We start from the raw sequence: 15,374 nt of genomic DNA, 5'->3' as shown, positions 1-15,374 counted from the left end.
CTACTCAGTTCGGAACGAAAGGCTTCCCATCAAGGGTTAGTAAAGTGGCAATGCGGGTACCCATTGGCAAAACAAAGGAAAATCAGCGCCCTCTTAAGTGGGGACTGGGATAATTCGCATCTGATCTGCGCAGTGCCCACACTAGTACACTACACTCAACGATCGAAATGTCCAACTTGTTTGATACAAAAACATGATTAAAAAGAGTATACCTAGCACATTTTCTTATCAACTGTTCAAGGCCTAGCATGCCACTAAACTGTGGAAAAAAACACATATTGCTGACTGTAGTAGCCTATGTTTTGTCTTTCTTTTAACACACATCCAGTGCGTGTTTTTTGGCCGATATAAACGAAAACATATTAGGATGCGCATAAGACAATAATGTGTGATTGGACCCAAACTATGACAGCTCCAGAAACCGCTCATCATACGTATTTAAAGCGAAGGCGGAAGTAAACACCAGTGTACACTCTCGCTCTGCTAAACGTCTCTGATTTGAGTCGGAAGGAACGGGTGGCTTTTCAGGAGGGAAACTTTATCAGGTTTAACCCGATCACAGCACGAATAATTCCAACAACTTGTTTACTTGAGCCATTGCTGCCACATACTGAAGGGTAAGGGCGAATTTGCAGTGATTCCAGTTTTTAATCTGGTCGATATACAAGGTTATTTAAACCGATGTAGTTTGCGCCATTTTCGCTAGTTTGGTCAATGCGTAAATGTGCGCCTTTTAGAGCTTGCGTTCTTTGTCCTGCTCTGTCCCGGGTGATAAAATGGTTCATACATGCACAGTTCGTCTCCAGTGCTGACGTTAGATCTTAAGAAGCAAGCATCATGTATTCAAACTTTAACACTGTTCACTCTCTCATAGCTGGATCTGTCGCCAAATCAAGTGAAAGTGCGCATTTTTGTGCTGCATCAGGCCGCGGCAGCCGCTAACCGCGCGCCAGCCGCCTGCGAGGCAGCAGCGTTCTGGCGCACATGAGCTAGTTGGCTAGCTGGATAGCATGCTAATTTTAGCCCTGTGTAGAATGTGTTTACATTGCCACCAAGGGAAACTAACAGGTAACTGTGTTGACACGCGGCTGTCGTAACGACTGTTTGGTTCGTAACTCCCGCAGACGCGGAAGCCCGTTGTTCAAATCAAAATGTTAAGTGTGTAAAAAGCGTCTCTTGCGCAGATGATCATAACAGCTAACGTTGGGTAACTTGGTGGCTAAGCCACCGGCCATCTAGTATCAAGTTGTCATGTGGCTTCAGTCTGACGCTGTTTTGAGTATCTCAAGCTGCTCAACAGTCCCACCCGCTGACTCAATATTTGTCAATTTTAATGAATACTTGTGTGGCGTATTTGTTGCCTTGTTATTATGACAGTCTTTACGTCTACGGCGTTGTTGCCATAGAGATCATTAGCTGTTCTTGTGCAGGGACCAGTGTGGGTGAATTTCGTTTTGCATGAAGGTATTCTGAATACCACATTACCTGACCAACGGTATCTTGGCTTAATGTGTAGCGGTATACAGTTACGCGTGAAGACTCAAGTCCGCCTGAGTTTCATTGCCACATATTGACCTGCAACACCTGACAAGTTCACCAGCCACATCCAAAATTAGCTGGAGTTAATATCGCACCCCAGTGCAGAAAAGAACGTATGTTCCCCATTTCTGGTAGGAACTATATGGCTATGTAAATGGAAAACGTTATTCCAGATGATGTACAATATCCTGTCAATATACACTTTTTTTTTAATTCACTCCTTTTTAGAGTAAAACTATTCTTCCCTTATCTTAATGGTTGCAATACCATAGCTCATTAATAAGGAAACATTCATGGTGTTTAACTGTCTATAAGGGCTATGGGATGTAATGGTCATGATGATCAACTGAAAATGCCTGAAATGACTCCAAAACATTTACTTATTTTCTATCCATTCATTTTCTATACATATTTTCTACTCCATCCATGAAGCCTTGAATTCATAGAGATTTCTTGTTTTTTTATCGCATTCCTAAGCCAATATTGATGACCAGTATATCCGAGTCTATCCTAGCCTCGGTCCCAGGCTCACTTAACTGCGAAAAAGAAGAGCCTGGTCACAACCTAAGGCAGAGAAGCTATCGAAATGCGGGACTTCCGCCGTGTAACCCCCCCCGGAAGTTAACGTTTTTTGACCAATCGCAGCGTTGTGTTCCCGAAAATGTATTCCCGCTGAAATGATCATTGGGTGGGGACTAGTAAACACAGCCGCACCGCGTGACGTAGTTATCTTACACGCAACACTTCCGCCACTTCCGCTGATAGTCTTTTCAGCGTAGGTCTTGCCCAGGGTGAGTCTATCCTGAGCAGCCACCCGGTCATTATTATTGGTGCCTTTAGGAATGCAACAAAAATCTCCATGAATACAAGGCTTCATGGCGTGTGTAATTGATAGGAGGAAAAAGGGAAAAACATTATATATATATATATATATATATATATATATATATATATATATATATATATATATATATAATTATTTTTGTTGAACTAGGAAATCTCTCTTCCCATTGCAGGAGTCAAGAAATGTCTGGGATTGCATTGAGCCGGCTTGCCCAGGAGCGCAAAGCATGGCGTAAAGACCATCCCTTTGTAAGTTGCATCTCCTATCCGTAACAAGTTTCCAGGCTTTTCTACAGTTTTTCGTTAGGCCGTGTGTGTATACAGTCTAATCTTTCACTGAACTTTCTCCTCTGATTGTTTGATACTCCTTCTCAGGGATTTGTTGCTGTTCCAACAAAGAATCCAGATGGAACCATGAACCTGATGAATTGGGAGTGTGCTATCCCTGGCAAGAAAGGGGTACTAACACTTTATTTTTTATTCTTTTAATTGAAGTGTGTGTGCAGTGTTACTTTATTTTGATCTACAGTAGTTAACTGAACTCTAAATAATGATTTATACTTCAGCAACAGTGTTGTGACTTGTTGCTCGTCAGAAAAGGAAAATGAAATGGGGCCACCCTTTTAAGGGTGGACTAGGCTTCATGAAGATAAGATGGATGTTTTAATTATCCCCTTGAGGAAATGCAGGTGTTCTAGCAGCAACAGCAGTAAGCACAGTATAGGTACAGGTAAGGCTAGAGCGATAAGAATATGATAAAAAATCTGTCCCTGGGCATCCGCACATGCTCTGAGTGAGTTAACATTAGGGAACAAAATGAACACCAATGGTATGTCGATTTCTTTGGATAATAAATTACGGAGACTAACTAGCCATTATAGTGTCTAAAACAAGTAGGAGCCTAAAGCGCAACTCTTTTAAAGTGTGTGTGTGTGTGTGTGTGTGTGTGCAGCATGTGATGAATGTGTTCAACTCACGACTAGTCAAGTGGTTAAATTCAAGCGATCTCACAGTGAAATTATCCTTAAATGACCCAGGAACGGTGTACAAAATCAGCTCAGCTTAAGAAATGTGAGCTTGTAGATCACTTGATTTTGTGGCGCGCTCTAAGAGCAGCTGCAGATTTCTCGCTCACAAACCCATTATATATATGAATTATTGTTTGCCCCCTTTTTCATCCCAATTTAGTCCTTATGCCAAGTCACAAGTGTTACATTTCTGGGTTGTCACTGCTGTTGTATCCTACGGACTCGCCTGCCAGTGAGGACCCCACACCCGCAGTACGTGCAAAGACCAATTACACCCTCCCCGCGCAGTTTCCTTCCCCCAAACGCAAAGCCAGATCCACCACGGTAGATTTGAACTCGCAACCTCCGTGGTGGTGGTCAGGAACTTTACCACTGCGCCACCCACTGTATCTAATCGTCAATCTAATAATTTTCTATATGTACTTCAGAGCGGTTGATTGTGTTTTAAGATTGTTTCTGAAAAAGTTGAGGGATGTGTACATTGAATTGCAGTTTGCTCTGTTATTACATTAAAACAGTTTTACTCTGATGGGCACTTTGGGCAGCATTACCCTTTCCAGGGTGTTTTATCAAGCCATGCCCCAGACCCCTCAACATGGGTTTGATTTCTGAAATTGACACCTTTTCTCAGCCCTCATGGGTTAGCAGGTCTGCTAACCCATTTTTACGTTTTTAAATAGTACAAAAATGGTACAAACATTAACTGGACGATTGGGCACATGAGGTAGTCATGGCACCTCTCAAATAAATTGCCAATTCTTTCCAAAATGTAAGTAAATAAAAAAGGAATAAATGTAACATGCTTTGGAAAAGGTCTGAAATAAGTACCGATATACATAATTGGAATATTTGACATTCAAGATGTAATATTTCTACAATTGCTAGAATTTGCTACAAAACTGCATAGCGAATCATTATGGCATAAACCATAAGTAAAAGGGTGGATTTAAGTCTGATTATGACGTACCGTGGCGTGCATGTTCAAATCATGTGTAATCCTATGTATACTATCCATTATTTCAGACCATTTTCTAATCTAAAGCATACTTTTATTATTTGACGCTCGTTAATGTGTCATGATTCAAGGCAATAATGTTTCTGCACTGTCTGTCAAATAGGCCTACATCTATTCTAAGATAGCATCAAACCCAAATATTTTGTTTCAAGCAACCCTCTGCGATTATAGATATTTTGTTTGAGCTGTTGTTAACTACAGTAGGCTACACTTGGTTGATCTTGGTTTATGATGAGGCTTATGTCCCTTACGCCAAAGTGCTTCATAAATGAGTGCTTTTACACTGAAGATGATGGCCAATGTTGATGGAAAAAAAGATTGTATTGATATCGCGCGCCCAGTATTGTATCGCCCTTAGTATAAAGTATCACCAGTGACTATGCATGAATACACATTATCACTATGAATGGATATATTGTGTACAGACGATCAACAGTGACTATACAGTGTCATGTGGGTATCGATTATATAGGATAGGCAAGTGGATGGGATAGGATTGACCTTTATTGATCCCTCGAGGGATATGTAGCTGCCTTGGAGTTAAACGGTCATGACAAATAAAGTTAATAAAACAAGTTTGCTATTACAAAAATAAAAGCTTAAATTAGGCCAGCAAGGCCAAGTACGTAAAAGGGCATAGGGTAGCAAAAAGTACAGAGTAACACTGAATATGAGTAGTATACAGTGACTGAGTATACAGCCCATCAATGAAGCAGTTGATACAGTTATACTTAACAGGCATATGTCATGGTTCTGTAGTGTACATCTCAGTAGTCCATATACAAATGTGCCAGAGTCATGCAGGAGTCAATCCAAAAACGGGACCGAACATATCAGGCTTGGTTGTGAGAGCCTGATGGCTACTGCCACAAAGTCGCTATAGTCTGGCTGAATGTGCTCCTCATCCCCAATAGCACGTCATGCTTGTCTGACTTCATTAGGAGTAGGTGTGGGACAAAAAATCAATACTGCGATAAATTGACATATTTCTCATGCAATAATATGTTATCATTATCAATACACTGGAGCGAACCGACTCTCTGTGTGTATGTCTATGGGCCCTATATTTCGGATTCCCTGGTGCGCAAATTCGCATGATGAGGTACTGATCTTCCTCTCAATCAGGTAGAACTTGCAAAGTGAAGAGGATGATGGTGCGATTATCTGCAAATCACGGCTTTACACATACAACTATTCCACAACCTATGTATGTAATCACATAAATTGATTGATAAACCTACTAAATTAATTCAAGATTCATTTCGATTGGACTTATGCGATTGGCTTAAAATGTAAATCTTGTAATTGTCATAGTGTTATGTCTATAACACAATGTAGGAAATGATAGTTCTAAGTCTGAAAACGTTAAGCATAGAATAAATAACATGACGTTATGAAAAGACATCTGTAATATATGTCACATAGGCCATTAAGTGTACTCTATTCTTCTACATATCAATGAGTTTTAGTGTTGTCATCTCCACAGTGACACATGCACATAGTACTGTTGAGTAATCAAGCAGCACCATGAAAGTTGTAGCCTGGCTAATAAGCCAGACTCAAATCACACTGTCGTGTGGTATTTGAGTCTGGAGATGCTGTGTATGGATCTTGTTTCCCGGGGGGCGGGTTCAAACATTTTCTCTTTGACGCAATTGGTCAGAGCTACTGTCAGTCAAAAGTCTCAAGCATTGAACGTCACTGTACCAAAGCCCGCCCATATTGCATACCGTGTCCCGATTGGCCACCAGTTCTCTGGTGTAGGAAATGGGCATACAATTGAGCAGGCAATTTTTTTTTGCCAACGGCTGATTCGGTCTGGCTTATTAGCCAGGCTATGAAAGTTGTGTCTCTCTCAGTGATGTAAATGAGTTTTCAATGTAATGGGTCCCAGGGACATTTTATGAGTTATACTTCAACAACGTTAAGAGTACAGTACTGAGTACATTATTGCATTCCAGGACCCGCACAGGGTGACATGATCTCAATTTAGTGAGTAAGGATGCAGGCTATTTGCATAGCCTGGGCGGCGGCGGTGGCTCAGGGGTAGAGTGGCTGGATGGTAACCGTGAGTTTGCCTGTTCGAACCCGGGCTCCCCCAGAGTTGCTGTCGAAGTGTTTTTGAGCAAGACACTGAACCCCAAATTGCTCCCGATGTGCTAGTTTGTGCCTTGCATGGTTTCCGCTGCCATCGGTGTATGAATGTGTGTGAGAATGGGTGAATGTAATGCACAATCTCTGTAAAGCGCTATATAAATGCAACATTTACTGGTCTATTCTCTTGCATAGAGGCAATACTCACAGCAACATGTCAAATATGCACACAAACATACACTTCAGTGCTTGAAAGCAGCACTGTTAGGTTTCACGTGTGCAGGTAGCTTTGTTTACTTCCTGTTAGTCTGGCAGTCCCAGGCTGGACAGAATCGAAGCAACTCTGTCTCGTTTCGTGTTTGTCTATCTTTTCCCTTGTCCATCCTTTCCTTAATCTGTACTCTGGTCCATATCAATCAGTCAGCAGTTTAAACCCCCGCCACAGCTGAGTTTGATTCAAATAATCTGATCCTCCACACCTGGGCATGGCCCAATAGTCTTTTAAATTCACGGACTTCCTGTCTCTGAATTTCAAAATTGTTACAGCAGTGTAATAATCAAATTTCTAAGGTTTATGTTCACTTAGGGACAGTTACAAATGTGTTTTGAGATGGGTCTGGGACGGTGATGAAAAGTTTAGTTCTGTAGCCCTGATTAGAACCAAGAACACACTAACCTCATGGAGCCATGGGCAAGTTGTGGTCAGTGTGTTAAAGAGGCACTATGCAATTTGTTGTACGTTGTTTCATGTACTTGTACTAAATTATTTCAGCTTTTTTTTTTTTTTTTTTATATTTGTCCTGTAATTTTGTAATAATGAGGAATAGCTCACAAGTAATTCAGATTAGCTGTGGTGTTTTTTGTACAAGCATTTACAAACGACCACTAAGAGTGGGCTGGTACCACAAAAAATGCATCTATAATTGTCATTCACTTAACATTGTAGGTGTTGGCCTGGGCCACGGCTCAGTGGTCCAGGCACCTTGGCTGGTAATCCATTCTGGCAGTGTGCCGCGGGTTCGACTCCCGGTCCCGACGGCCTTTACTGCATGTCTTCCCCCCATCTCTCTCCCCATTTCCTGTCAGCCTACTGTCTGTCCCTCCATAAAATATACAAAATAAAGGCGAAAGCCACAAAAAAAAAACATTTAACAATGTAGGTGTTTTCATAAAGCAGTCTTTCAAGAACTTGAGAAATGTATTATGCTGAATGATCTCTTGCATTTTTATTTATGTTAAAAATGTTTACTTTCTCCACATTCAGACCCCATGGGAAGGAGGCCTGTTCAAACTACGCATGTTGTTCAAGGATGACTACCCCTCCTCACCCCCAAAATGTGAGTTGTGGTGTCTGAAACGTGTTTTAGTGTGTACACAAACCATCAGTAAATGCAATCCACTACTGTATGCTCAGCCCAACAAATTACATTTACATGTCTAGTTCAATATCTCACAAAATGCATCCAATATGCAGCTCAATAATATTCAATCCTTCAATCGTCTTCTGGGAAAGGAGATTTTCATATTCACACAGCGTTGTAACTTGTTTGGCCTGCTAGGGCAGTGCTGCTGTATTAGAGATCAACATACTACAGTTAAAACCATGATAGGGCAGAGCATTACACTGACATCGGCATGTCTAGAACTATGTTACAGTTTGGATCCTAGGCTCATTCCTGTAATGGGGAATACACGCAAACACACACAGGCTGTTTGGTCTGCTGAATCAATCTTGGAGAGCAGTGGGTGGGTGCAATATTTTTATGAGCAATATAACGTTTCAAATATAAATAAAACATATCCACATTTTCAGTGTACTTTCAACAACGTGAAGAAAAATATTCTGCCTAAATTGGTTCATATTATGAACCAATAAATTGTTTTTGTATTTATTGTATTTATTTCTGTCAAATAAATAACACAACAATGTGGTATATTGTGTAATTAAAGACGAGAAATGTATATACATGCACGCAACGCTCAACAATACACCCAGCAGGTTTAACAGGTTTATCCCAGCAGGGGGAGACATGATCACATACTAGTACAGTATTGTGTGTGGGTGTGTATGACTGTCTCAATGTCCATGTAATGTATTTCACTCAAGCCAATTATGACTATTAGAATGCCTAGCCATGATTTATCATGACTAAGAGTGGACCAATTAAGCTCAAATCTTTATTCTCATTTCGTTTTCCCAACATTGCATGGGCATTTTAGTTGGTAAACAACATATTTTATGTTGCATGTCTTGTTTCATATTGCTTAAATCACAACTTGTTCATCTAAGAGCAGACGTAGTCCCTTAGAAAGCATACAACACAAACAAGGTTTTATTGTATTTCGTTCCACATTTTTGTTTGGCACTTCATAACATGTTTGTCTCCACCAGCCGAAGGACAGCTAATCTCTGGCACCGTTGGCTTGTTCGCAGCCAAACTCTGCACATACACTCCCTGGATACCAGAGCTGAACCTCTGCCCCAAATCTTTCACATGAGCCTGTTATACAGTAGCACCACCAGGAGGCCAATATTTGCAAAACACATTTTTTGACATTACACCTACAGATTTGGTCCAAACATCATGCAAATTGGTACACACTACAGTCTCTCTATAGCCATTCAACAAAACTGGTCTTTCAGATTTTTCATACTCCTGATTGGCTAAGAATAGCTTCCAAAGTTTGCATGAGTGCTCCGTTTTGAACAAAATGCTGCAAATCATGAACACATTGTGTGATTTTCGTGAAACTTTGCATGCACATTCCCACTAGGCCGAGGAACAAATGCCACTTGAAACTTCTCAAATCAGCCTCATGGTGGCGCATCCTGATTGGCTAAGATTGGCTTCCAAAGTTTACAGGAGTGGCCCGTTTTGTACAAAATGCCGCAAAACATGAACGCAGCGTCCGATTGCGGTGACACTGCACGCATATTCCCACTAGGCTGAGGAAGAAATTCGACTTGACTTTAAAAAAAAATTCACCTGTATCCGTGTTGGCCAGACAATTGGGTCACACGACCTGCTGGCCAATATATGTCAGACTTATTTGTAATGCTGCTGAATGATAACTGCTGAATTATAGAAAATTATATCAGTTGAGTTTACTTCCTGAAGTATAGCTTCAGTATATTTTACCAAAACATCCCAAAACTTGTATTCCAGATCATGCTATGGTGAATTTGATGGATTCCATTCTTGAATAAAATAAATTCAGCATTGTTTTGAGTATTTTCAGATATTTATTGTAGCGCAAAAACAGGAGGAGGGCTAGTATAGAGCTCCAATAAATAAGTCGATAATGGAGTGTTATACTTGCCTTCTTTGCCGTAATTAAAGGCAAGAACATAACGCACCCATAAATATTATGATCACATCACCAGTACAAGTTTGGTCAAACTAATAGAGGGACACAGAAACGGATACAGATGCTTCAGCATAGTGAAATAGCATGTCTTGAGTGTAGAGTTCAAAAATGAAAGTCAAATTCATCTAGCAAACGATTGTGGGGTTGTGTGGTTTCTTAACCCATTCTGAACGGGAACCCCTTTTGGTGTTTTGACTAAGCATACTTTAGCTATTGAAAAATAGCAGATCTACAAGCTCATAGCGCGCCACCGAGTGGCGTGCTACGAGCTTGTAGGTCTGCTATTTTTGAAAAATCGTGAAAATGCGGCACAAATCTTTGAATATATATTCTTTCAGGAGACTTTATTTTGACGTCAGTTCTAAATGGGTTAAAACGTGACTTGTACAACATATCCAGAATTAAATGTATTTGTACACATTTCCTTGTGTTGCAGGTAAATTTGAGCCTCCACTCTTCCATCCAAATGTATATCCGTCAGGCACAGTATGCCTATCTATTCTAGAGGAGGACAAGGATTGGAGACCCGCCATCACAATAAAGCAGGTCAGGATTGCAAACGTTATATTTCTATTTATTAAGGGAAGTGGGAATTCTGCCCCAGTATTGATGAGGATTTGATCTCATTCCAGCCACGTTGCCCCTAGTTCCCCAGGCAATGACGCAGGGCTTAAAGTTCTCAGTCCTGGGGACTGATGTCAGTCTTGAGGATTTCATAGGGGTCATTTAATGAGATCAGTGCAGATTTGCAAAAAATCTTTTTCAGTCTTGGGATTTCTTTTAGCTTTAAGCCCTGAATGACGTTATCACAGTATTCTCAATAGACCCTGGAATATCAACCTTTCCTGATAATTTATGTTCAGCTCAATGTTTATGATTTTCTTTAGAAGCTACAGTAGCGGTAATAGTAGACAGAGGTAGTTTTTGTGTAGCAGTGACTTTTATTGTGTGTGTGAATCTATGTGCAGTATCTTTGCATAAATCAAAACCCAATGTATCACAAAGGTAACGCAACCACTGGAATTACTAGAAACTAAAGCTGTCTAGATTTGGTTCAACTGAATACACCACTACACACATGAACACTGGGGATACAGTCCTTAATCAGACTTTCTTTGAAATCCCGTTTATTAAATGATGAAAGGTACTGATCCCTGAACGTGCGACAGGTCTGACATTAGCTGAGTCAGGGCTCGAGCCGAGCTTAGGGACCTCTTGTCCTCCTGGGGCAGATAAAAATAGGATTGGGGTCACCTGATAGCTGAGTGGTTAAAGGTGCAAACCACTTATGCTCTGCGTCAGAGCATGACATTCCCCAGTTTGATTCCCGGGCTGCATGTCACTCCCCAACTCACTCCATGTTTCCTGTCTCTCAAAGTCAACTTTCAACAAAGGCCAGAAAAGCATGAGAAGGAAAAGAAAGATCAACTAGGATGCAAATAAACTTTGGAATGAACATTACAATGAACTCCTGATGGACTCCCAATGGCCAGTCCGTGGTAGAGGCAGAAAGAGATATTGGCAGCAAAGCTGTGCACTTTGTGTAAAGTTGAGGTTATACAAGTACAACTTTTCTGCAAAGCTTAATGGAGACTGCAGCTGCAACTAGCTGTTGAGAAAACTGACTTGAGCTAAACTGACATGACCTTCTTATGATGGACCAGCAATTCTCATGTAGTGACAATCTCATCCGATTAGATAACATATGACTTCTCCCCTGAGACAGCCCCCCACACCTGTACTTTGATGATGATCATCTAATCATTTCTATGATTAATTCATGTTAAAGGTCATGATTCTAATGATCTTTGGCATAAACTGCCTGGTTGATTGGAGTTTATGTTGGACAATATCAAATGAGTAGATGTTTTGACTGATGGCATTGGCAACCAGCAAACATTATTTCTGTGCATGATCTAACTTAACCTGGCAATTATGACATATGATTATGAAATGTAATGCTTTTTCACATGATTGTCACACTCCGACTGACCAACACTGGACTTGCCACAGCAGCCACACTGTTTGAGAAACCGTACATTATATCGCACGTGTAGCCCTCGTAGACCCATTTACAATCTTTGAGCTTTTGGATTGATTTGTTTGTTCATTGATTTTGCAGATCCTATTAGGCATCCAGGAACTTCTAAATGAGCCAAATATCCAGGATCCTGCCCAAGCAGAGGCATACACAATTTACTGGTGAGTGATATAGGTGACATTGTGTGTGGAGAGTGATGGGGTGAACCAAGTGCATTTACACGTGTAAGCTGTTTCACACGGGAAGCCCCTACAAAAATCATCAAGTTTGGTCAAACTAATAGAGGGACACAGAGAGACAGATACAGAAATCAAATCTCCATATATGGGCATAAAAGGGACACAGACAGATGGGTGGAACGGGTACTCCGAGACGGGTACAACGGGTATTGCATAGCCGGGTGGGGCATGGATCTCCTACTCCCATTGTTACTGACTTGGTGCTCTACAGCCGGGCACCGGTCTTGTAGGTTTATAATGCAAATGCCACAGTCATGAGATTGTATTTAGCTTTATACCATACATTTTCATTCAATGAAGTAATTCATAAATTGTATAAAGAAAAATGGAGATGAATATTGTCATCTTGCCTCTAGGAATTCCTTAGTATCAGAGGGTTTGAGCATGCAAATCTTTATATATATATATATATATATATATATATATATATATATATATAGCCACTTTATCCTTTTTATTTTATAAAGAGTACACTGAGGTAGCATATCTGATTCCAGATGAAGGAAGGTTACCGTTATTTCACAATTGCAGAGCCCTTTTGCCCTCTGTTACAATCCTTGCCTCAGGGACCAAGAGCAACAGCTGGTCTGCAGATCTCAGAGTTTGCTGACAAGTGGCTTAAGAAGATAAAGCTTTAATGATGAGTGGTGGAATTTGGTGGATATAGTACTATATTGCCTAGGATACATTTTAGGGTGTAGTTTTATTCTATGTACAGTAGTATTTCATTCATATGCCTTACTGATTATCTAGATTAGAAGACATCTGGACGAATTGTTGCACATGCACCAGTGGTACGCACATTTATTTTACTTGAGAACTGCTTTTAAAATGACCGGCTCAACAAGATCTACCAAGCAGAAGAAATATTATCCCATTGCTGAAAATCTTTTGTAAATGTACCTATGCATATAAGACGTATGTGACAAACAAAGATTCGTTTATTGAAACATACATGGGACAACATTTATATTAACTTAATAATGCTACTAATGTTTGCCTGAAGCCAAAGCATTGCATTGTGGGTTTGCCTACTATAGAAGCCGTAAAGGGAGCCGACAAGCCCTTCTTGATGTCAATCAAGTCACTTTAATTCAAATTCCAGATTTCCAAATTAATTTATTATTATTATTGTTTAGGGGCATGTCACGTGGTCTACCTGTGCAGCCCTTGTGATCTACTGGTAGATCGCTGGGGTCAAGGCAAAAACATCACAATACGAATCATATAAATTGCATTTCAATGCATTCATGATTTGTGGCCTTTGTGCAAAACGGGACTGTTTGCAAACTTTAAAAGACAATTGTAGGAACCGGACTGGAATTTGAAAGATCTGACACATAATTCTTGATCTGATCACTTCCGAGAAAATTCATGTGAATTTTGAACAGCAATAGGTATGTGTTTTGAAGAAACCACAAACTGGCAGAAAATGGAGTTGTCACAAATGGTTGAGGGCTGTATTTACTTCATAACGGGGGCATTTGCAATTTGCATCATGATCCAAGGATTCCAGAGATTCTTTCTTTTTATTATGTTATGACCTACGGTTCAAGCATTGTAGGCCAAAACGTGAATTGTCCTGTTATAGAGAGGGTGCAGACGTTTATCCGACATACCAAAAACATGAGTTGCCGGTTACAAATCACCCGTGCTGCGGGTAACAAATCACCTGTGGCGTGTGGTTAGGGTTAGGTTAGTGTTTGGGGCAGGTGTCGTTTGCAGACATACCGACAGTCATTAGTCTGTTATAGTGCCACCATGTGGGGGTCAGAGGTTATTCCTTGGTCAACTGGGAGTGTGCAAAAGTACACTGTACAGTGATCCATACAACCAATGAGATTAGCTGTTCACAGACAGACTCACAGGAGCGAAAACAATCCTTTGCATCTGGCCATTCCAGCCTCTTGGGAATATATTACGTTGAATAATAAATTCAATTAACTTAAAGGTAGAATTTGTTAACTTTTTTTTCCTATTTTTGTAAAAGTAAAAATATTTCTTGTGGTTCACCTTGACATTTTGGACTCATTTTCTTTGTTTTTCTTGCAGCCAAAACAGAGTAGAATATGAAAAAAGAGTTCGAGCACAGGCCAAAAAATTCTCTCCCTCGTAAGGAGCGCGAAGACTCCGATCCACTCCGCTACGGCAGAAGGAATGGGTTAAAAACAAGGATCACCTCCCCGCTCTCAGTCTCTCAATGAATGTGCTCCTCTCACATCAGGACTCGCCTAAGGACTTCTATTTAAAAACTCCACACACATTCTGTGCCATCCGCTCCCCTCTGACTGCCCCGTTTGTTTTTTGTTCTTATTTTGTATGTTCTTAATTGGTTGGCACGTAATGTTGGGAGGGGGTGGGTGCCCCTAGCACCCTGGTCATTTCCTTTTTTTAAGCCGTTGCATTAATTGTCTTACGTGGTGCAAGGGACACAGCAGCTCGGTACCAGTTTTCAACAACTCCATACAAAGCTGATCTGTCATCAGTGTTCGAGGAATTAAAATGTTTCTTTTTTTCTTTTTCTTTTCTTTTCTTTCTTTTTCTTTTTTGTCTCTCACAGGGTCTATTCCTTAAGTTCCCCCTGTATTTTCCATGATTTTAATGTACAATTTGCTATTACTTCATTGTCAGTATTTCAACTGCTGTATGATGAATGGCACTTTTATACCGTTCTATTTCACTTAGTGTCTCTAGATGGCTCTGTCTGATTCTCTTATGCAGGTTTTCTATTCAGCATGCTGTAATATATGATAGATTCTGCTGCCTTGGCTGTCTCTTGTTCTTTAGAGTGTTTGCTATGGAGGAGAAAAGAAAATGGCCACGTTGACTGAGGCAGGTAGGCTTTCTTCTGTACCAACCTTTTTGTTTATATGGTGCTTTTGTTCATGTATGTGTTGGAGTAAATAAACTGTTTCTACAAAGCTCTTTTGATTTTATTCACTAAAGCAGTTATCCAAACCAGAGAATGTATGTACATGTGTACAGAAACATTTACTCATTCCTCATGCATTACTCAAGTGAATTTTCATATATTGTGTTAAGCAAAACAACTAAAAATGCATTATTGAGCCGCTATACATCAGTGATCATGCAAAATCCTACAACTACCAAAAACGTATGCTACATACCGATTAAACGCCATGTCGGCTATATAATTATACATCAGAAATGAATCCAGTCATGCTGACATTCTGATCGTTTGAGAC

At 40.4% G+C, this 15,374-nt stretch overlaps 1 protein-coding gene across 1 annotated transcript; it reads left to right on the top strand.

The window, feature by feature from the left end:
- Positions 1-476: 476 nt before the first annotated feature.
- LOC306915769 (SUMO-conjugating enzyme UBC9-B) lies at positions 477-15,089 on the top strand. The gene is made up of 7 exons (XM_079493377.1): positions 477-617; positions 2,556-2,631; positions 2,758-2,841; positions 7,784-7,856; positions 10,325-10,434; positions 12,011-12,090; positions 14,221-15,089. Exons 2-7 carry the CDS (start codon positions 2,566-2,568, stop codon positions 14,282-14,284), a joined length of 477 nt encoding a protein of 158 aa, XP_079349503.1. The 5' UTR covers positions 477-617; positions 2,556-2,565; the 3' UTR covers positions 14,285-15,089.
- Positions 15,090-15,374: the final 285 nt, after the last annotated feature.

The sequence above is a fragment of the Electrona antarctica genome (assembly GCF_951216825.1).
Source record: "Electrona antarctica genome assembly, chromosome: 22".
NCBI lineage: Eukaryota > Metazoa > Chordata > Actinopteri > Myctophiformes > Myctophidae > Electrona > Electrona antarctica.
This window is presented reverse-complemented; position numbering and strand designations above follow the sequence as displayed.